Here is a 25,052-nt window from a genome sequence, read left to right on the forward strand (position 1 = left end):
TGAAGAAATTGACGAAGGAATATGGGTGATTGATTATTTGGAGTTAAAGAAATTGAGAGGAAAAATAAGGATTGATTGATTGATTAAAGATGATTATGGCACTTGCCTTCAGGACAGGAAGAAAAATTTCGGGAGAGGAAAGAAATTTGTAGGTGTCTATAGAATTTTGTACAAATAAGAAAATACCGTTCTCATTATATAAATATGAAATAGGAGAGAAAATTAGGGAGTTTCTGTCTATAATGGTAAAGCAGATGACTGAAGGAGAAATGTGGGTTTTACAGAATTCTTGTTTATAGACAGTGTGATGGAAAAAAATGCGAAAGAGAAATTGTGTATCCGGATGTTTCATTTATAAAAAGAAAAGAGGAAAATGAAAGGGAGAAAAAGAGTACATGTGTCTGTATCAGGCTGTTTCTGCTTAGCTTTCTGTATTTATCTACCTCTCTGTATTTATGTTTCTTTATTTTCACTTAAATCTCTGTTTTTACGTATTTTTTGTAACTGTGTATCTCGAGCTTTTTGTGCCTATCTATCCACTCTCTTATCTGTTTGTACCTATCTGTTTGTACCAGCCTATTTGTGTGTCTGTCACTGTGTCTTTCAATCTATTAGTACATATCCATCTCTATATTAATCTGTTTATATCTATCTTTACCTATCTATCCATCAGTCTACAACGTATACCTATCTATTTGGACTTATTTATTGCTTTATCTCCGCATACATGTCTCCCTACCCAACACACGCTTTCACAACTCTCACATAAATACAAGCACGCAATTCTATCCACACATTCCCATTCACAGTAAAAAGAATCCAAATTAAACAAAAAAATTACTCACTCACCAAAAATATGGGCTTTACTTTCGACCATTACATTTCTTTTTATATATTGGTTAAAATTTTTCCACCTTTTTCCGAGATATAAATTGTAAATATTCACTTCCATTCTAACCATTAATTTTTCAGCTGGAAAAATGTGCATGTGTGTGGCTTTTGATGTAGGATTTTTTCATGTATATTCCGTGCAAGTTTTTTTATTTTTTTTATTTTTTCGTTTTTTGAGCAAGAGGTAATTTGCAGCCTTTGCTGATCATTATTATTCAGAACTGTCGCAAAAGTTAAGTCAGTTTTTTTCTAATTGATTTTTTTTAACTGTTGAAGCCGTCGTGGAATTAATAATACTGCTGTCTGGAAAAAATTGGGGTGTGAGGAGAACTAGGTGAAAGTTTGGATATTAATTTATTCCTTCTTCTACTAGGCAATTTTGCTCACGTTAGGAGATAAGTCAGTTTTTTCCAATTGATTTTTCGAGCTGGTGAAGCCGTCGTGGAATTAATAATACTGCTGTCTGGAAAAAATATGGGGTGTGAGGAGAACTAGGTGAGAGTTTGGATATTAATTTATTCCTCTTACCTGGGGATTTTTTTTCACTTTAGGAAAGCTCCATGATAGTGAAGATATTATAAAGGTTGTGACTCACCCCTCTTGCTCTAAAAGTCAAATACTCATCCATCCATTCATTTATCCATCGACCCGTCCCTGTTTCAGTCCATCCATCTATCAGTGCGTCTGTCCATGTATCCAACCATCCATCCATTTACCCATTCTTCCATCGACCCATCTATCCATCCATTCATCCGTCCGTCCGTCCGTCCGTCCGTCCGTCCATCCATCCATCCATCCATCCATCTATTTTTCCGTGAACCCATTTATGCATCGAACCATCCATCCATTTACCCATTTTCCCATCAACTCATCTATGCATCCATCCATCCATGCACCCTACTCACAGGATCGGGAATAAACGTATGTGGTGATGAGTCGCCACTGAGCCTGTTCAGCGCCTGCACTGCCCTCAGCTTGCCGTCGTCAGCAGTGGGGGTGGTCTGGTCCAGGTGGCGGGTGGCGGTGGACAGGGCCGGGCTCGAACCCAGGCCCTCAGACAGCTTGGTTTCGGAGGCCGCTGAGTACATGTTGGCTACGGGAGGACCTGGGACCACGGTGAGGCTGGGAGGCTTCTCTGGAACTGGCGAACCTGTGGAGGGAAAAAGAAAAGGTGGGATGGAAAGTTGATGGGTTGATGGGAGGATTGATGAGTAGGTGGACAGATTAATGGATTGATGGGTGGATGGATAGATGAATTGTTGGGATGGATGGGTGGGCAGGTTGTTGGATTAACTGATTCATAGACAAACACTACATACTTTGGTAGATAAACAGATATACCAGGACATCAGACCAAGGCTAAGGTTAGTGTCTTCTTGAACTGGAAAATCAGAGAGAGAGAGAGAGAGAGAGAGAGAATTAGTATAATTGTATGCATCTTGTTATGACAGGTACACATGAGCGTTCTTTTTTCCTCTTCAGTGGCTTGGAGAATACAGTGCGTTGAAGTAAATCATTATCACGCCTATACTGAACAGCTTACATCGCTTTAATTCAGTAGCTTAAATTCGTCCATTCTGTCCCACCTAGTACCTGTCTCCACCCATCTCATCCACTCCTATCTGCCAAACCCATTTCTTGCTCCCTCACCTTTGGCGTACACCTTACCAGCCTATCTACAGCACATAATTATCTTCACAGTAAATATCACCAGCAGGCCTCACTATACACTGAAGTTCCAGTACCTCACGCCTACTATTGTCCATCCACCCCACCCACTTTTGTTCTAATGTGATGGGACAACAGTGACTGCCCCACCTGCCACCCGAACTACAGTGCCCATGTTCACAAGGTGTACTCCCCCTTTCGTTCCCCATCACCCACCTTCACCCAAGCCCATCCCACCCACTCTTTTTCGTCCATCCCACTCACCCCACCCAACCCCTTAAGAACCGTTTCGACTTCTCAGCAACCATGAATTGTTTATAGACTGTCTTCAAAAATTTTCTCATTTGTCCGAAGGGTTTTCTGGGCATCGAGTTTTGAAATATGCCTTTGCACTGATGTCACTTGTATGTTGGGAGAAGGTTACGTGTGTGTCCAAAGTGAGTCCTGGAAATCTGGAAGTGTCTGTTCGTGGTTGGTTGAAGAGAGGAAGCTGAGGGAGTATTTGAGAGTCGTGTCTTTCTGGAGCGGAGAGGATAATGGCAGCTTTGGTTGGTGAGGCAGTCGTTCTGGTTTGCATAAGTCGGTGTGCTTTAGTGACTTTTGGAGCTGTATTTTTGAATTTTGGAGTGTTGTGAAGCTATTGCGTTCCTTGTCATAGCTTACCACTATTACTGAAGGAGGAGGGGTTGGCGGATAGTGAAGGAAAATGTAAAAAATTGAGGTTGAAAGGACTGAGCATTGTGGGGGACCGTTGGATGGTGTCACAAGAGTATATAAAAGAAGTCATCGTACTGAAGAGGCTACCCTCTTAAGTCCGATGTTGTATTTTTCATTTAGTTATTGTTATTCTCTGTTTAATTCACTTTAGGATAGGCTTTTCGAACCGGAAAGATGTAGTCCTAATCACCATTTTAAATAACATAAATTTCATACCTTGAATAAAATCTGGTCATGGCTTGGTGGAAATGGAAAATGTCGTCGTATAGTGAGTTATTAAATTAGGTCAGTGATAATAAAAGGAAAAAGTTATGTCCTTCACTACGACGATTTTCTAGCTATCTCCAGACGATTTTACTCAGCTTAAGGAACACATTTCGAACTGGTGGGGTTAGATACAGCCTTTATTGACTTCACTAAAACGGGAGATCTAAGTTGAGTTAGGTAGCCCAAGAATAAAATATAGAAATAAAGACGTCATCGAACTAAAGGGATTATATTGAAAGACGAAGGAGTGAGATGGAAGCGGAGGAGGATGCTTACTGAGAGGGATTGAGAAGTGAAGAAGAGGGGAGGAAGATGAAGTTAAATTAAAAGAAAGGGAGAACTGATGTAGAAGGAGAGTTAGCAGAAAAGGAACGGAGATTGGGAATAAGACGAACGGAGGTTATTGTATAGGAGGTTGTTGTTTATTGTGTAGGGTGTTAGATGTGTGTTTGTGCATTTGGAAGTGGGAGGTGTGGTAGTGTGTGAAGTGTGTAAGATTGATGCAACAGTCTGAGGTGTGTCTGTGAAGTGTGGCGGTGTGAGGTGTGACTCAGATGTGAAAATGGGTTGGTAGGTGGGTGGGCGAGGTATTGCAGTATGTACGAGTGCTTCCTGTGTATGTGAGGTGTTTGTGTAGACTGTGATAGTGTAAACTGTGGCAGCGTGTGGTGTAGCTGTTTATGGTGTGATCGTATGAGGTTTGGTGGTGTCGGATATAGAATTGCAAGGTAAGATTGTATATAATGCGATAACGTTTGGCAGTGTGAGATTTGGTGTATAAGTATGAGATGTTGAGGACTGTGGTGTGAGTGTGAAGAGTGGCAGTGTAAGATATGGAAGAGTAAGAAAAGAGAGTGGCACAGCAGGAAAGAAAAATGGGAGTGAAATAAGACGGTGGGAGGGGGGTGTATTGGGTGTTGGAAGTGTCCTGTACTGCTGGAGGCAAAATGGGTGGTGTGAGGTGTGAAAGTAGTGGTAGTATAGGTGTGGTAGTGTGATTTGTGAGTGTGAGGGGTATTTAGCATGTCAGTATGAGGTGTGGTAGTGTGGCAGTAAGGTGTGTTGTTTGAGCGATGTGAGGTGTATATGTGGCAGGTGTGTAATGTTTGGTCTTGCAGTGTGAGGTGTGGGGTGGCAGTGTGTGTTGTGGTATTGCACGGTGTGTTGTGATATTGCACGGTGTGGCAATGTGTGGTGAGGTAGTATATGCTGTGAATATGGTGTGGCAGTATGAGCTGTGAATATGCTGACATTGTGAACTGTGGTAGTGTGTGGTGGGGCAGGGTGAAGTGTGGGAGTGAGAAAAGTTTAAAGTGTGACAGTATGTGATGTGCAAGTGTGTGTAGTTTGGCAGTGATCTCCAATGAACTGTAGAAGAAAAAAAAGGTATAGTGTATGGAATGGAAACTTTTATTCCAGAGTGACTGTATCAGGTGAAAGGGAAGTGAGTTTAGATGGAAGAACATTGTATAGTGGAGGGAATCATGAGTAACGAAAGAGATAGCATACGGAGGGGAAGATGAAGATTCTGAGAAGGATGACGTGTGGTATATGCAAGAGAAAAGGTGACTTGGTGTAGAAGGTAGAAAGATTGTGATGAAGGAGAGGGAAGGAGTTTGTGTATAAAGAGAAGAAGGGCAAGTGTACCAAGAGGGAGAGGAGCTGACGTAAGAGGTAGAAGACTAATATTTGCTCGTTCAGTTCCATCGCGTCCTTGTATTTTATGTTTGCTCTCTTCTGGCGATTTCATTGAGCATCATGTTTTTTGATACTGCTACCTCCTGGCGATTTTATTTTTCATGATAGTCTTTTCAATATATAGGGATTAGATAAAGCCTCCATGACCCTCTTTACTACCATGAGGGATTACGTCCTTACTGTTTCGTTCATGCTTTTTCCTGGCGAGTTTATGCAGCCTGTAATCGTCTTTTTTTTTTCTTTTAATTAGATGATTCGGATACAACTTTCAATAACCCTCCACCCCATCACTTCTAGGAGATCTTGCCTATGTTGAATAAAATCATCTGGTAGTAGCATGAACAGGATAAACATGGCGTTCTCGGACTGAAGAAATCGCCCCCTTCCTCACGACCGATCTCGCATCAGCTGAGTAAAATCGGCTGGGGTAAACAAGAATATACATACGTCATCGTACTGAAGCGGTTACGGAGGGTACATAAGTCGGAGGTGAGACTGTTTTTAGGGAGAGGAAAAGAACTGAAGAATGAAGATGGGACAGTTTGGACAGGGGAAGAAGTTAAACAAGAAGGAGAGGTGAAGAGGATGGAGGAAAAGAGGAGACTGAAGAAGGGGAGAGAGAGAGAGAGAGAGAGAGAGAGTGGGGGTGGGATGAGAAATGAAAGGCGAGTTTCATATAAAACTGAGTTAATTTGCCACGGAAGGAGTGTGTAATAGAAAAAGATGGAATTTATGTATTGAGAGAGAAGGGTAGGCTATATATATATATATATATATATATATATATATATATATATAGATAGATAGATAGATCGATAGATAGATAGATAGATAGATAGATAGATAGATATATAGATAGATAGATAGATATATAGATAGATAGATAGATATATATATATATATATATATATATATATATATATATATATATATATATATATATATATATATATATTGAAGGAAATCAAAGGCAGAGTGTAAAGTAAAATAGTAGAAATAAGAATGGGAAACAGTTCTGGAGTTGACCAGCTACATCAGTAACTCATGCGTGGGAATGTTGGACAGGAAAGGAGTGAGGCTGTGTAGGACCTTGAGGTAGATGGGTGCTGCGTGGCCGACGTAATGGGGAAGGAACAGAAGCAATAACAGGATGGTGAATGGATGTATACTCTCCAGCATACTGAAATACAGGGCGTCCCGTGTATGACGCTCCTCCACTCCTCTGAGATATTATTCGTGTGATGTGGTGACAGCTCAGTTATTCGTACCTGTCCAGCATTATTCATTTCCCCCTTCCACTGCCACTCCCACACTTACACCCAAACCCCCGCCAGCAGATTGAGCCATCCCCCCAAACGCCTGATACACCAGGTTGAATTTCTAGTGGAGTGCTATATATGGACCACCTTGTATATATTAGCTTGAGCAAGGCAAAGTGTAGTCAAGATTCCAAGCAGCTTTCGTGTAGAGCCTTGTGCAAAAGTTTACCGATAGTCCTCTGCCTGCATTCTATCTTGCTCTCCGTATTTCTCATTCTTGGCCAAAAGATGAGAGTGCCTTTCATTCACATACTGCGCGCGTGCGTGCGTGCGTGTGTGTGTGTGTGTGTGTGTGTGTGTGTGTGTGTGTGTGTGTGTGTGTGTGTGTGCGTGCGTGCGTGTGTGCGTGCGTGTGTGTGTGTGTGTGTGTGTGTGTGTGTGTGTGTGTGTGTGTTTCATATTTCTAGCACAAAAAATTTATCCTTTGACACCTTCCATTGCCGTAGCTTGCGGAGAAGTGTTAGTGTGCATTTTCTCCTGGGTGTACAAAAGTCACATGAGCAGCCTGGTTAAAGGAAGTGTGTTTGACGTGCTCTGTTTGTTTCGTGTCCCGTCTTTGTGCTTCTGACAGTACATTGGAATATCTCTGACTCAGTGTATTTTTCTAGGAGGTGAAATATTTGCTGCTCATATGAATCTATCCTATTCACAGAAAACAACAACACATCAATGTAGCACAGAAGGTATGAAATGTAGTTGCGTCTTAATTTCACATTGCCGTGACTTATTCAGATGGAAGAACTATACCCACATACAAATATTTCCCTGAGGTTGTGTCAGTTTCAGCTTGCCTTGGACTCTCATCACATCTAGTCAAGAACTGGCCACACAAGTATTGGGCTAAAAGGAAGCAGGAAACGCTGTGAAAAGGTGGACGGGGATCAATATTGTACTTTCCATATTTACGCCCAAGTTGAAACATAATATTGTTCAGCAAATAGTTGATATCATGTCTTAGCAATTTTCATACGATATTTTTCTGTTGTAAGCGATTTGTGCCAATACTGCAAAAATTATCATAGTGTCTATTTTCGACTTCCTTGTGCCCCAAAACAAGCAAGTGACCATTTAAGATACAAGGGAGAAAGGTTAAAGACGACGAAGACAGGGAGGAAGGAAGGACATACGACAGAATACATATAAAACGAAGAGGAACGAGAAACAAGAAATAAAGAGGTAAAAGGCGTATACCTCCCACCCAACCGAAATAAACAGTAAAAAATCAGTCTGCGTATAATTCTCCCTGTATATGCAATTATTATCAAGCCGAAGGCCCTATATCGTAAAATAATTCAGTTATTACAGTGTTCATTACCTGTTACGTATTTGGTCATTTGTTAATTGCTAAGCTGGATTTCTTTTTAACGTAACACCGTAGTTCATAGCGATAAAAATTATTACAGCGCCAGCCAGCCACCACAGCTTGCCCAATATATCACATTTAATCTGGCTTAGTGTGGCCTTCCGTAAGGTTAGGTCTGGGCGAAAATTGATCATTGTTTTGAAATGGGGTTTTAATTCTTTCGATAAAAATTAATGTCTCTTTTGTGCACTTAATTTCCGCTGCCGTCAGGTGATTTTATTTATCTTAGAAAATACACCATCTGATGGAAGGGAAATGTCAGAGTTTTATCTAAACTCTCCAGTTTCATTAGTGTACCTTAAGCTGAATAAAATCGTCTGGTGGTAGCAAGAGTAAAATATAAATGACGGTCTCCGGTTGAAGGGTATCGGTGTAATAGTTCTCCCATCCCTTCCTTGCCTCTTAATTGACCCCTTGACTGTTTAAGTGTTCTCCCAGTCTAATTAAAATTGGCTGGCAGAAGAATAATTGTTTCTCTCTCCCTTCCTCCCTTCGCCCTTCCCCCTGAACTCATCTCCCTTCCCGTGAACCCTTCTTCCTTCTGCCTTCTCACTGCACACTGAACTCTTCCCCCTTCCCCTTCTCCCTTCTCCCTTCCCCCTTACGCCTTCCTTCTAAGACAGTACCTGGTAGCTCCCAATCCTCTAGTAATACCCTAGTCACCCCTCTCGCCTAACCCCTCACAACAACAATCACCTTCCCTCTTAAGCTATCCAACCATAACCAAGATTAACCTGACATATATAATGGGAAGAGGGAATGAGAAAAGGGAGGGGAGGATAGTGAGAGGGGAGAGGGAACATGTATGCAGGTAGGAAGGAAGGGGTAAGTCAGGTACGGGATTTAAGGAAAGTGAGAGGAATAGGGGGAGAATATTAAGGTAAATAATAGGAAGGATGAAGAGGGATAGGGGGAGAATATTAGGCAAAGAAGAGGAAGGATAAAGAGGGATGGGGAGAATATTAGGCAAAGAAGAGGAAGGATAAGAGGGATAGGGGAGAATATTAGGCAAAGAAGGGGAAGGATAAAGAGGGATGAAGAGAATATCAGGCAAAGAAAAGGAAGGATAAAGAGAGATGGGGAGAATTTTAGGAAGAAGAGGAAGGATAATGAGGGATGAAGAGAATATTAGGCAAAGAAAAGGAAGGATAAAGAGGGTTGAAGAGAATATTAGGCAAAGAAAAAGAAGGATAAGAGGGATAGGGGGAGAATATCAGGCAAAGAAGAGGAAGGATAAGAGGGATAGGGGAGAATATCAGTTAAAGAAGAGAAAGGATAAAGAGGGGTAGGTGGAAAATATTAGGCAAAGAAGAAGAATAAAGAGGGGAGAATATTAGACAAAGAAGAGGAAGGATAAAGAGGGTTAGGAGGAGAATATTAGGCAAAGAAGAGAAAGGATAAAGAGGGATAGGAGGAGAATATTAGGCAAAGAAGCGATATGATGAAGGGGGATAGGAGGAGAATATTAGGCAAAGAAGAGAAAGGATAAAGAGGGATAGGAGGAGAATATTAGGCAGAGAAGAGGAAGGATACAGAATTGAAGTGTGCTTGAGAGTGATGAAGAGAACTAAGAGGGGAAGATGCGTTAGTGAGATGGAGAGAGAGAATATTAGGAAAAGAGGAGGAATGATAAAGAGGAAGAGGGGAGAATATTAGGCAAAGAAGAGGAAGGATAAGGAACTGGGATATGCCAGGGTGTGGTAGGGATGGGGAGCTGAGGAAGGAGGGGGGAGGTAGGTATGGGAGGAGGAGGGAAGGGGTGGAGGGGGACATGCTCTTTTAACCCCTGTAATCCGATGACACAATTTTTTTTTTTCATTTTGCTATCCTCAGACGATTTTCTTTAGGTCAGGATAGACTTTTTTAGCAAGGGGTATTAGATATAGCCTATATTAACCTTTTCAAAATGAGAAGCCTCTAGGAAACTGAATAAAATCGTCTTTAAATAGCAAGAGATAAGTGGGAAAGTAGTCGAACTGAAGGGGTTAAGGGTAATGGGAGGGGTGAGGTAGAGAAAGAACGGGAGGTGGGCTGGGATTAAAGGGAGAGGGAGTACAAATAAGTGCGAGCAGAAACAGATATTTTTTATTTATTTGTTATGTCTGTGTGATATCTCTTCAGTGCTTCAAAGGGAAGCAGAGCAGTGCAGGAAGACTCTCCTTACTCATCAATCACTCAGGTCGAAGCCGGAAGAGAGAAAGTGAGATGTTCTATTATTCAGTACAGAAAAATTGTCATGAAATATGTACAGGACGGATGAAAGGAAATTATACTCTGCGCCTACTTCGCAAAGGCAAAATAGCGATGACTAGATAGCAGTGTTGCGTTATGGTTGTATTCCTCCGTGATTTACAATAAAGAAAAACATTTTATGCACAACTTTTTCCATTACTTAGAAAGAAAAAGATATTAACCTGGGGATTTGAAGCGTGGTACTGCACAAGCGTCAGTAAAAGCTTGCGCTGAATAGCAGTCTGAGGCAATTTGCTCATGACGTTTGTAACCTTGAAAAAAAAAAAAATGTTTGGTCGCTAGTGTTAGGTATTACTGATAGCATATTTTGATTTATAGTTTGTGAAATGTATAACAAGTGCCTTATCATCATAGCATATGGGGATTCTATATACATGTATTACATTCCTTTATAATCCGTCCGGTTGTAAGCTAAAGAATTTCCACACTTCCAAGCTTTCCTCGTATGGTTTAGTACTCAGTGTGAATAACATTTTTATTATGGTTCTCTGCACTGTTTCCTATTTCTCTTGATATTTACAGGAATACAGCAACTAGAACTGAACAATACTGTAATTGATGACATACTATAATACTGTACAGTGTAAGATTTGGACTATCCTACAAGCATCCGTATTCCTTACGTCTGAAGACAATTAACTTAATGGCTTTTGCAAATGCCCCTCTACTCAGGTAATCTCGAGTCACTTAATTTATAATGATATTTAAATCGTTTTTCTTGGTTTATATTTTCAAGTTCAGTGTTCTTCATACCATAACTGAATTGTTTTTTTATTCCCATTATTTAGCAATTTCCTTTTTCCAATCGTGAATTCCATTGCCTATGATTAAGCGCAGGCAGTGATTTTTTGGTTCACTCGGCGGGAGGAGGGTATTAACTGTCTTGATTTTGATTTACCAGTGTGTAAGTATGCTGCAAAAGTTTCTCGATTGAAGAGTTAGCAAATTTGTTAGTTACTGTGGTTAATACTTTCTTGATATCTTGCTTTAATTGTAACTTTTGTTGACGGTTTCTAACTTAAATCACGGTACATATTGACCTCCGCCATCGAAGTAGGAGATTGTGTTTTCACCCGTGTCTGTTTGTGCAGATTTTATCTTAAAAGCTGTTATCGGATTTTAATGAAATTTTGTGTATAGATGGACGGTAGATATTTGAAAACTGTATTAGATTTTGAGATGGATCCAACTTCGTATACAGGAAATCATAAATTTAATGGGCGTAGAGGGAGATATGCCCTGTGAGTGCATTCTAATTCATTATATGGTTAGGGCACGATGTAATTATTCTTTATCGCCATTTACAGAGTGCTCGAGTCGGAGTGACAGTTGTGCATACGCTCAACGGTTGGAGTCTTAGAGGTGAGTGGAAGTGTTTAGGGTATGTCACGATGGCGCCAAGTGGCTTAAGTCCGTCTCCTACAATTGAAATGCCTTGATTTGCTTCAGCCTATCATCGGTTCCCATGCTGTGTTCTGAAGTGGTGATATAGGAATGGCATTTACTGTTTGTTTACCATTTAGTACAATCCCAACACTCGAGGGAAGTATGTCACTGAAGTAAAAGTGAATAGAATACGACACTTGTATAAAATGGAAGTACAGGGTTAAATTAGCTAGTGGTGGCACATTATAGCAGCGGTACAGGTACTGATAGTTTCTTTCCGCCAGTACGTAAGTGTTAAACTAACAATAAGTACATAATAAATCTCGGGGATAAAGTTGGGATCCGAAAGTTATCATAGGTCCCCATTAAGTCGCTTGGAGTTCGTTTTCTGTAAAATGTGATATAACCCATTTTTTGTATCGGTGTATTTTTTTTTTTTTTTTTTTTTTTGATAGGCAGGATACAAGACAGATAACGCGAGTCACAGCGATATAACAGTATTGTAAGGACTGATAATATATACATACAGGTCAAATATGGTCTCTTTTTCGTGTGACATTTTTTATATTTTAATGTCACGTCTTAATTGCCAAACCATCTCACTATAATTTAAGGTTAGAAAATGATTTGCTAATAGATGTGCATTAGGAGACGAGAGGCGTAATTTGAGGTGTAGCTGTGAGATGAGTGTGAGGTAAGGCAGTGTGAAGTGTGAGGTGTGTCTGCAGTATGACAGTGTGAGTTGTAAGCTGTGATAGACAGCCGTGAATGGCGTGGTAATATAAAGCTTGCCTGTTGTGTGAAAGTGTGAAGATGTGCGAGCTGTGGTAGTATGTGGTGTGGCAGTGTGAAGTGTAGCAATGTGAAGTGCGGTAGTGCGTGATGTGGTAGTGTGTGTTGTGATAGTGTGAAGTGTGGTAGTGTGGGTTGTGGATGTGTTGTGGTGTGATAGTGTGAAGTGTGGTAGTGTGGGTTGTGGATGTGTTGTGGCAGTGTGAAGTGTAGCAATTTGAAGTCCGGTAGTGTGTGATGTGGCAGTGTGTGGTGTGATAGTGTGAAGTGTGGTAGTGTGGGTTGTGGATGTGTTGTGGCAGTGTGCAATGTGAGCGATGTACAGTAATAAAATAATATGTACTGCACAGTGGCTTTTGTAATGGCCTGTACAATTATTTTTCACGGTGCCGCACACGAACAGATGGTTCCCTTACACACACACACACACACACACACACACACACACACACACACACACACACACACACACACACACACACACACAGGCCATAACGCTAGCAGGTATCGCGTTCAGACCTGTTGTAATAATATTAATTGGGATTTTAATTGCGTGTAAGTCCTTCATGTAAGATCGACCAAAACAAAGAAAATTATGCTTTCAGTCATTCTCCTGAAAGTTAATGACAACTCAGTCCCATCATGCCCCCCCCATCTCTCTCTCTCTCTCTCTCTCTCTCTCTCTCTCTCTCTCTCTCTCTCTCTCTCTCTCTCTCTCTCTCTCTCATGGAATCACTTGAGCATTATATTCAAGCCAAATTAGAATGATTTTTATTTAGATGTGGAAAAATCGAGCAATGCAGTGGTTAATTATTGAGACTGCTGTTAACCTTTTCGACAAACCTAAGTACCCTTAACTGAAGAATTACTGTTTTGCGGTTTTGTGGAATGTTAGTGCGTTCACTGATGGTGAAAACAGTAATGATGAGTAAGTGGGATATTAGTCTCTACCTATTACGTAGATGGAGACTTGTTTTTGTTGGTGTTATTATTATTCCGGCCTCAGTCTCGCGACAATTCCAGGAGAACCGGAGACCGCGCGAGGAATCTAAAGGGTCTAGATTGTGTCCTGGCATGAGCCATTACTGATAGAAAAAATTCAAATTCTTTATGCACAGTGGAAGGGCATGTCATAAAGAGTCGTATCAATATTATGTTGTGAACGAGGTAAGTTGGTCGTGTCTACAGGAGATTTCAATGGGACCTGTGCAGGGAATCGGAATTGCCCAGGTTATGTGTCCTGGTATAAGCCAACAAGGTGCAGTATGTATTCTAGGTAGCATAGGAGGCTTCGTAGCATCTAATCCTAATTGATTTATTTGCACTTTACACCATGAGAACACTTATGCGTGCTGTTTATATCGTTTTAATATCGACATAATTTGCATTAGTCACATGAGAGGATACTGAGTTGTAATATGCAAAATAAATTGCTAAGGAAGAGGTGTTAGTAAATCTCCAATGACAGTTAGGACCGAATGCAAGAACTGTGCTTGAGTCCGACTTGGGGACTGAGTCAGTCTGAAACCGGACTTGAGATGCGCCCGCCAAAAACCGATATGTAGAAATAAAGGCCTGAGCCTCTTACATGCCGATTTGATGTTCTTATATCCAAGCCGCCTTTGAGTGGGCTTGAGCCGGACTGGAACATTGATGACCTGTTATTTAACGATTTTGTAGATTAAATTTGCTTTTAAAAAGCTGAATAATTTATCACCAGCCTCAGTAAGCAGTAGACGGTGGCTACATAAGATCTTTAGCAGAAGAATATTTGAAATTTATGCTAAATATTTGACGGTCAGGAAGAAGTATGGACTTCGTTTTGTGCAGTTGTATAAATTTTAATAGAATACTACTTTGTCGTTTGATATTACACACACCGTGTGTATGGCCAAGAATGCATCATTATATTCATATTTATATTACATTGGCATCGTATATGATGTACTGAGCAGGCTGCTAGGCTGTACCCAAACTTCCTTGTGCACATTCCTGTATAACAAAATAATGTTGAGGTTTTTATACAGTGTTCATAATGTCTAGTACGATTCGTATCATGAGGATAATGAAGTACCATATGGTTAGCAGGTCTTTGTGCTTCATCGCTACTTAAAAATTATATGTAGGTTATGCACGTATTTACGTACTCTGATGAATAATTATCAAAGTCTATTCGTCTTATTTAAAATGTACAGGTATATCCTGTTTGGAGTTCCTGTTTCACGTAATATAACTTGTACTGCAGTAATAATATAGGTTTTATTATACAGTACTTGATATAAAAGCTGCCTTTGACACTTGAAATATGTACAATACAAATGGAATAGTAGCATGTCAGACAAGTATTCATTCTCTCCTTCACTACTAACATAATGTATGTTATGCATTTCTTTACTAGTTTTCGTGATTGGCAGGATCATAATGTAGGCCAGTCTTACAACAACAGTTACTGTCCATCAATACTGAAATGATAATAACGTAGTAGCCTATTATGCAGTTCTTGTACAGTACTTCGTTTTTTTTTTTTTTTCTAACTTTCACCACTGGAGAATCAAAATAGAGATTTTTCTCAAGAGATACATTCTCTTGCTATATTCTTTTTTTTTTTTTTTTTTTAACGCCATGTACCCCCCTTTTTTTTTGTAAGGGCTAAGGCGTTGCCCCTGGGAAGAAGACTTAGGTTTGGAGCGTGTAGCACTTTATGACCGGATGCTCTTGCTGATGTCTACCAATGACCCGTGGGTGGACTCGAATCTCCGACCCTTCGGTCAGAGCGGAGCGCTCTAACCCACTGAGCCACGGCTGCTACAATTTTTATCACCAGTCAGGTGCGAGTGAGTCAGGTCAGCCGGTGAGAGCGGCGTCACCTCATCACCCACAGACTCCTTGAAATGCTCTCGCCGGGACTCGAGCCGGAGCCGCACACTGGGAACTTCTGACGTTCCCCACCGCGCCGCCAGGACATGGCTAAAAGTGTATGTCCCGAGTGAGAATATGTGTAATTATATAATTCTTGTAATACCTTGGACAAAAATTATATACAGTGATCATTATCACATAATCTACAATAATGCTTTTATAATATTTTAAAACCCTTAACGGTATGTGGTCTCACTAAGCTTCGGCGAGGAAACGACGTACATGTTGACCACTGACTGTAGATATCAGTTATTTTACTTTTTTGTTCAATGTTTTAGTAAATCTTGCCATGTTTGCTAAAATTAATATTCAGAAATTGGCGCTGTGACTGGTTGATCTGAAAAAGTAGAAGGTTTACCCCAAGTTCACGACTTGAACCCGACTTTGAGAAGTCAGACTTTAGCCTCGATTCAGCATACGGCCGAGTCCGGCTGGCTGAGTCCGACTTGATTAAACCGTGAGCCTGGGCTTGGACTTCCCAGCCCGACTTCCAAGTCTGTTACAAGTCGTGTTCAGGCATTTGGACCTTAGTACGAGAACAACAATGACGAGGACGTTGATGTGGCGAGATGTGGATGTGATAAAGATGGAAGAATGGAACTGCCCTGTTGTTGCTAAAAAGCTGTCGTTCCGGAGTGACTGTTTATACGAAGTCGCTGATACAACGAGGACAATGTTGTTATGGTGACGCTACTTTTACTAAGAGACTGTTGTTACGACGACTCTACTGTTACGAGAGCAAAACCGTATCAGGGATTATATTGTAACGATGATACTTTATAAACTTGACAGTATTGAAACAGAGACTCTAACCAGAGTTTTACAAAGACATGCTATTGTTTGGATGAGGCTGTTGTAATGAGACCAGGGTGGATAGTTATGACGCGAGCAAGGACCATAAAATGACCTGTTTCTCAGTGCCACTACAGTTCAATCCTTCAAGCGGTCATTGGTGGCATGGCCAGGTTTTTTTTTTTTTTTTTTTTTTTTTTTTTTTCCTGGGCACTATTGTTACTTGGATGGTATTGTTAGAAGGACTGTTGTTACGCAGCGGCATCTGTGACGAGGAGGAGGTAATGGCGAAAATCTCTTGTTACGAAGAGACTATTACTACGAAGAAACTGTTATTACAAAGAGATTTGTTATGAATGGACTATTATTACAAAGACGCAGTTGTGAAGAGGACTAGGATATAGTAAATATTTGTTATAATTGCTTTTTTATTTATTACGAGGACACCCTGTTGTTGTGAGAAGGCTGTTATAAAGATGACACTGCCCTAACGAGGTCATGGTAGTTAGGACGCTAGCGAGGTCATAGAATTACCTATTCCTGGAGACTGATCTGCGCCTTCCTCAGTTACATTACTTTCTAACTCTTCAAACACACATGTGCATGTGACTGTGTGACAGGATGGTGAGCTCTGGATGAAGAATGCATGAGGTGGAGTCTGAATTCATTCCTTGCAGCCGAACTAGTAAGGAATAAATTTGGACTGACCCTCGTGTACTCTTCATCCACCATTCACCTTTATTCCTGGCTGGGTTTCTTGTTATCAGGACGCCACTGTTACGAAGACATTTGTGTTATGAAGACGCTACAGCTCGAAGTAGACTGTTCTTAAGACGAAACTATTTAACGAAGGGTTTTGTTTTGAAAAGTTGTTACGATGAAATTTGTTACGAAGATAACATTGTTATGATGTTTTGGTGACGAGTTGTTGTTGTTGTTGCTGTTGTCGCCTAACTTTGATCTGTCTGACCAAGCTGTCCCGTCGAGTACAAGTAAGCAACTGCTTCAATGGGGACCGTCTTGCAGCCACAGGACAGTACATACAGCCAGTAGGGATCCGCCGCCCCATTGTGGTAAACAGCGCCTCACCAGGGTCGTACCAGGGTCCTTCCAACGGCGACGTTCAGGGAGATATGAGGAGGTGTGGCTCTTGGATGGACGCCTCAGATGTTTTCCTTCACCCAGGGTACACAGCACCACCACGTACAGGCTCCTTGTCAAATCCTTAGTGACAAGGACGTGGATGTAGTGACTTGTTACGAGAGCCTGAATATGAGGATTAATCTGCTGTTACGAGAAGACTATTGTTGCAAAGAGTCTGCTGTGATGAAATTGATAGTTACGAGAACTTGGACTTAACGACGGAATCTACTGTTACAAGGACGCCACTGTTACAATATCTACTTTAACGAGGCCAGAGACGAATCTACAATAACAATGACGCTAGTATAGCGATATCTACTTGAACGAGGCCAGAGTGGACGAATCTACCGTAACAAGGACGCTACTGTTACGAAATCTACCTTAACGAGGCCAAAGTAGTTAGGACGCGAGCAGGGCCATAGAATTGCATGTCCCCGGAGACTGTACTGAGCAAATTAGATTCCTGACTGGCCCTTTAAGCGTTCATGCGTATGGAGGCTAAATTTATCCCGTAAAACACAAGGGATAAATACGAAAGATGTGATGTGAGTGAAGTAGCTAACGAAAGAGTAGTCATGAGTTAGGGAATATTCTGTGAAGTATTGTGTCATTATGGGTGGTTATATTGGCAGGTAAGTAGTGCTGTCTTCACGCTGTTTTATTCAGCTGTGGAATTATCTCGACCTTAAGGAGTTAGGCAGTCAGCATTATCCAGTTCAGTTCGATTATGTATATACCGGAATATATATATATATATATATATATATATATATATATATATATATATATATATATATATATATATATATATATATATATATATATATATATATATATTAGTTTTTTGGTTTATCCTTGCGGTATTATTTGGCCGTCCATAACACTGCCCTCTCCATCAGGCGTTATGTGCTTGCTTGGGTAAATTAACAAGGGATTAGGTAATTAGTGTAGTTTCCTTCAGCCAATAACCGTACTGCTACTCCCACTAAGAGCTGAATTAACAAGTAAATTGCCTAGAACGCTTCACCAGCTGGATATCTGGTAGTTCAGCAAGAGTTATGTGGCTGGTTGGCTAAAATAATACTATCAGCACGGTGGTGTATTTTATGCTTAATTCTTGCATTAAATATTTTCCCTCTCATCTTAGGAGAGTGACCTAGTAATATAGGGATTAATTAACGCCTTCAGATCGAATAGTCGCCCCTGGGTTAAATATAATCGTCTGGCAGCAACAAGAATAATAGAGATGTTCACAAGGTCGCTGGGCTTTGAAAAAATATATATTGCGTTTAAGCAACTCAACGTTTGTATACAATTTTTACTTCATGGAAAAATTAACCTCTCATTTTACAAAGCAGTTTTATCCATAATAAAAAAAATAAAAAAAATCTGTATATTAAACCCTTTATACACAGTGAATTTTTGTTAGTCCAGAAAGATGTTGTCAGACACCCTGTACATAACAAGCTATTTTCGAGTGAACAAGTTAACTCTTTAAAACTAGGAACATCACAGTCACCTACATATAACTACATAATGAACTGTTGCCTAAATTGACAAGTAAAGAGCGCAGATTTTTTCGGCCAGTGACATCATCGTATTTCTACATTGCTTTATAATATGATTCCTTGGCTAAAATAAGTGTAATCGTCAGTCTTGTTGGTTCGGTTAAAAAGTAAACAGCCCTCATCCTTCAGCCAGCAGTATGTCAGCGCTCCACACTAACCGTTATATACTTGGATGGCAAAATGTCTGCTAAGTTTAATTAAAATCTACTGGAAAAAAGAATGAAATATAAAAAACGTCTTGGAACTGAAGGAGTTGGTGGATATTGTTTCAACCCCGTCACTGGCAGCGATCTCTCCGAAGTTAAATAAAAATAATTGCTTTCTGCTTCATACCTTTTTACATTAACTATTAACAGTTTGTGATGGCTGGCTAAATTATCAGGTAAACAATATGCATACATCCAGTCGTCCACATTCACTTTTACGTAACTTGCCGACTAAATGAAGAGCCAGTGAGAATCGAGGTAGAGTATGAAGCTGCTTTGCGATTGGCTGGGTGACAGTTCTGCTATGACCCCCCCCCTCCCTCCCTCCCTCCTTCACCAACAGGGTCGTGGAGTATTGTAATCACCTGTAATGGCCCCTCTTAACTACCGCCTAACTACTTGGTCGAGAGCCGTAACAAGGCAAACTCGGGGCCCTAACTACGCTCCTGTGATTAGTAACTTGGAGCGTAACTGCCGGGGAGTTAGTGGCGGGTTGGTTGGTCACTGTTGGTAGGCGGGAGGGGCGAAAGGCTTTGTTGGATGCTCCCTCTTACTCTGGATCGCATTTTAAGTGGCCTTGGAAATGTCGTGGGATTATGCTATTGATGTAAACTGTGTGATATTAAGATCATTTAAGTAACATGCAAGGCAATGGACGGACGAAAGGCTTTGTTGGATGGTCCTTCTAACTATGTATCGTATTTTAAGCAGCCTTGGAAATGTTGGATTATACTATTGATGTAAACTGTGTGATATGAAGATGATTTAAGTAACATACAAGGCTGTGTTCAGGTATAATATGGAAGAAAAATAACCAAAAGGTACTATGAAGTCCCCTAATCCACCAACAATACGAATTTTAAAATATTCTTTACATTATACCTCAACATCCCCTTGTATGTTGCTAATGCAAACTGTGTTGATATTATAACTATATAAATACCATGCAAGTAGGGTGTAATATGCAAAATAAATCGCTTAGAAAGAGGTGTTACGGAGCCTTCTGTGTCACGTAGAATACTGTCCTAGTTGGATTTTCAGTGTTGGGAGGCAGGATCGGTGAAGTTGATAGTTGCTCCCTTATGTTCTGTTTTAACCTCTCCAGTACAAAGATGTAGTGTGCATTATATCTATAGTATTTGTTACCATTTGATATTGTTTGGCGAAGATCTAAATGTAGTTCAGTAGAGATGTTTCCTATTCCCCTTCGCTGCTAGACGTTCCCTTAAAGCTAAATCATACGTCTGGACCAGAGGTAGTAATTTGATTTATAGTCAGCGTACTGAAAGGGTTAACTGGTTTGGTACGATGCCTATTTTTTCTTTTTGTTTTTATTCTGGCAGTTAACAGCCATTTAGCTACATTCAGCCCTGGAATAACCTCTACGTTGGTTATATATTTTTCCTGTAGTTTTATCTGCATTATGTGTTAGTCAACTTACCCCATTTAAACTTTCATTTAAATGCCTACCTTTAAATGTCTATCTTTAAATGGCTTTGTATATTCTGTTGGGCATTTTACGTTCCACTCTCGTTCACTTCACTGGTCCTCTCTCCTCTCACATTTACAATTTTATGAATACTTTTGTTATGGATACATGAAGATAGTGATTGACCCTCTCTCTCTCTCTCTCTCTCTCTCTCTCTCTCTCTCTCTCTCTCTCTCTCTCTCTCTCTCTCTCTCTCTCTCGATATCCACATAAAAATCACCACGTCTTTAACAGGAGAATGCAGACAACGATAAGACACTACAATCAACCTACGTAGATTCGTCTGACGGAGAGACGATTCAGTTCATCCATGGTAAATCCTTAGTAATCAAACAGACTTGAAACTAGACACACAAACTGACAAGAGGAAGTTTGAGAGAGAGAGAGAGAGAGAGGGAAGTGTGTATGCCTCTCTCTCTCTCTCCTTGGTCTTGTACAACAGAGCATAGGTTTTGGATTTCATAGAATTCTCAATAATCTGTTTACTGTACAGCACCACAGCCAATCAGCACGCGCTCGCGCGCACACACACACACACACACACACACACACACACACACACACACACACACACACACACACACACACACACACACACACACACACACACACACACACACACACACAGTCGATAGATAGATAGATAAATAGATAGATAAATATTATAACCTCCCAAAACCTTTGCATAATAGAGGAAGGGATAATTGATTGATAAACAACGGAGGATCATCAGTATGGTATAGAGAATCAGGTGGAAATCATTACCAACCCCACCTAACGTACTGTACATAAATACATTCATGCATGCCTACATACATTCATAGATGCATATATATATATATATATATATATATATATATATATATATATATATATATATATGCACAGTCACACATTACACAACACCTAAACAACACCAAATTAAGAGATGTAAACAGTGCTGTACGAGTACAGTATATCAGCTTACATTAAAAAAGAGGATAAGTACTAGACCGGAAAAGAAGAATTAATATTCCACTACAAGGGATCAGCAGTGTGGCACAGAGAATCAGATATATGTTAATTCAAGCCTCACTGAAAGCACACTTTAAAGTTGCCAACTTTCACGATATCACAAATATTACAGAACACACCCAAAAATATTATGTTCAGTGCTGTATTAGGCTTTTTAAAGCAGGTATTAAATAGCGAATAGAAAATTTAATGTTTCGTCAAAAATTAATGGCATTAAAAAAGAAGGAAAGCGCGTGGTATTCACTACGGAGGATCATAAATACGGCGTATATATACATCTAGTATAATATAATGCCATCCTCCCCGAAATATCTTCCACACACACACAAAATGTACATATCAATTTACACAACTTAGAGGCGTCCCTGCACCTGAGCACATTCATCACGCCTGTATGTCTGTAGGTGGGCGTTACATTGACAAATATGATGATGATGATGATGATGATGATGATAAAGAGGAGGAGGAACCGTAGAGTAAGCATAAATAAATAATGTAGACTTGCCAACCGAACTACACAGAAACAACATAAAGTGTATACACAGATGATGAAACATGAAACAAACGACATAACATTTATAACATACAGCGTAAGTTCCGTCAGTTAGCGAATTTTGTTACGCAGCAGCTACAGCGAAATTAGTGGAAGTACAATGCTAATAGGGAAAAATTATTCTTTTATTTTACAGCGAGGTAAATGACAATACCGTGCAACGTGTTTTTTTTTTTTTTTTTTTTTTTTTACAGGAAAGTTAATGAATATCCAGAGCTACCAAAAACTAATTAATTTTTTGTAGCGAAGGTAGTGGAAATATAGTGCTGGCAAGAGTTAACAAGTGTTTTTATTTACAGTAGGCTATAGTAAGTGTATAGTGCTACAAAACAAGTTGTCATGTTTGTATTTACAGTAGTTGGCGAAAATACTATGCAGTTTATTATGTTTTGTGTCATCTGGTCAGTGAAATTTTTTACAGCACTACCAACATTTTTTTTACTATTACTCAGAAGCTTCTATTACAGTACCACCAAGAATTAATTTTTTACATACATTGAATTACACTGCTACATTTTTTAACACCGAAATTATGGGGAATACAGCGTTACCAACAATTGCATTCATTTTTACGATCAGTGTTACCAACCTTTGCTAAACCTGACCGTGCGCCGACCGAGGTAATCTGCAACACAATGAAATGTTAAAAAAATGTCATTGTAATTAAAGCTTTGTGTCAGATTTGTTCGTTTCTTTTAATAATTCTTTTTTTTTATTAGTTTTTTTCTTTAGATTTTGGGGTATTTAATGATGAATAGGTTTAAGTTTAGTCTTTTATTGTTGTAGTGTGGTGTTGTTGTTTTGGTTATTATTATTATTATTATTATTATTTCTTCTTCTTCTTCTTCTTCTTCTTCTTCTTCTTTACTAATTTATTATTATTATTATTATTATTATTATTAAGTTTTGTCTTTTATTGTTGTAGTGTGGTGTTATTGTTTTGACATTATTATTATTATTATTATTATTATTATTATTATTATTATTATCATCATTTTTCTTCTTTACTAATTTATTATTATTATTATTATTATTATTATTATTATTATCGTCATCATCGTTATTAAAATTATTATATTATTAGTGCCATTACCAGATAATATTAGTGTTTTTGTTACTGTAAAGTTTATTGAATTTTATGGGATGGAGGTGAATAGGTTCCAGTTTACAGTAGGTTTCTTCATTACTACTATTATTATTATTATTATTATTATTATTATTATTACAGTACTTAGTTTGGATAAAGCAACATACAACCCAGCATTGATCAAGTGAAGTTAGAGAGAGAGAGAGAGAGAGAGAGAGGCAGGGGGAAGGGCGGTAATATAATGCTCGGGTTATTTTGACACCTTGGCAAGATCTAATATTATATGACGGAGGGGGACTTGGAATGGGGACGCGGAGGGAGACTTGGAATGGGGACGTGGAGGGGGACTTGGAATGGGGACGCGGAGGGGGACTTGGAATGGGGACCTGGAGGGGGACTTGGAATGGGGACCTGGAGGGGGACTTGGAATGGGGACGTGGAGGGGGACTTGGAATGGGGACGTGGAGGGGGACTTGGAATGGGGACGTGGAGGGGGACTTGGAATGGGGACGTGGAGGGGGACTTGGAATGGGGACGTGGAGGGGGACTTGGAATGGGGACGTGGAGGGGGACTTGGAATGGGGACGTGGAGGGGGACTTGGAATGGGGACGTGGAGGGGGACGTGGAGGGGGACTTGGAATGGGGACGTGGAGGGGGACTTGGAATGGGGACGTGGAGGGGGACTTGGAATGGAGACGTGGAGGGGGACTTGGAATGGGGACGCGGAGGGGGACTTGGAATGGGGACCTGGAGGGGGACTTGGAATGGGGACCTGGAGGGGGACTTGGAATGGGGACCTGGAGGGGGACTTGGAATGGGGACCTGGAGGGGGACTTGGAATGGGGACCTGAAGGGGGACTTGGAGTGGGGACCTGAAGGGGGACTTGGAATGGGGACCTGGAAGGGGACTTAGAATGGGGACCTGGAGGGGGACTTAGAATGGGAACCTGGAAGGGGACTTGGAAGGGGGGACTTTGAATGGGGACCTGGAGAGGCTGTGACTTGGCATGTGACCTTGAATTGAGACTTGGTTCCTTGGAGATGGACCTTGAATCAGATTAAGAATTTGGAAGGGGATCTGGAAGGGGTAATTGGAGGTCTGTTCGAAATGGTATTGTTAGGGGAGCTTGGAACATGGAATTAGGAGAGACGGAACGGGAACTTGGAAGGGGAATCGAGTGGTGCATGGAATTGAGAGACGGGAGATAAATAGATAAACAGGTAGATGCTGTAGATAGATTGGTAAGCAAGGGTGTTAATTTGATAGTGAAAAGAAAATAAGCAGAAAGTCAGGAAATAAACTAATAATCCCAAAAAAATAAAATATCTGCAAATATATTACTAAAATAAACTTCAAACAGTTGTAACTACGTGAATTATACGTAAATATGAACCACGTGACTATTATTTTATTCAGTGAAGCCTTAAAGACTAATTATAGCTGTGTGATTTATACAGGAAAAGTAAACCACATGACAGTGCTGAATTAAGCGTGTGTAAACAATAGAACCACGTGACTTAGGTAAACAGTGCAAACCACGTGACTCACCGTAAACACTGCCACGCAAGCGACGCGTCCCGGCTGAGTATGGGTTAACAAAAGAAAGAAATAAGGTTAACTAACATAGAATCAAGTCAACGAAAAACTTAGTAGGCATAATAATTCTCATGAATCAAAAAGTAACAAACACATGAGCGACAAATGCCTATGTGAACAGTGGGAATGAAAGAGGTCAGCACATAAAGAAATGACATGCAAAAAATAATATGAAGCAAACATATAAAAAGTTACCTTAAAGTGGAAACAACTGAAGAAACGTATTAGTGAAAAAGCATTATAAAGGATCCAACAAATGATCACTGCAAATATAATGACTATATAAAACATAAATATACAGTATATGAACAGTAAATAATTAAGTGGTT

General features: G+C 40.1%; 1 protein-coding gene across 1 annotated transcript in view; it reads right to left on the minus strand.

Annotated features, from left to right (window-relative positions):
* The window catches only part of LOC145405462 (irregular chiasm C-roughest protein-like), a 185,318-nt gene that overhangs the window by 1,391 nt on the left and 158,875 nt on the right, over positions 1–25,052 (minus strand). The window contains exons 11-13 of the mRNA XM_080276807.1: positions 24,676–24,708; positions 22,628–22,663; positions 1,797–2,041 (exon numbers count right to left, since the gene is read on the minus strand). Of these exons, the coding sequence (XP_080132933.1) occupies positions 1,797–2,041; positions 22,628–22,663; positions 24,676–24,708 (314 nt within the window). The remainder of the gene's footprint in view (positions 1–1,796; positions 2,042–22,627; positions 22,664–24,675; positions 24,709–25,052) is intronic.

The sequence above is a fragment of the Coenobita brevimanus genome, chromosome 67 (assembly GCF_032717465.1).
Source record: "Coenobita brevimanus isolate Jiangsu-jjx chromosome 67, ASM3271746v2, whole genome shotgun sequence".
In the NCBI taxonomy this organism is placed as follows: Eukaryota; Metazoa; Arthropoda; class Malacostraca; order Decapoda; family Coenobitidae; genus Coenobita; species Coenobita brevimanus.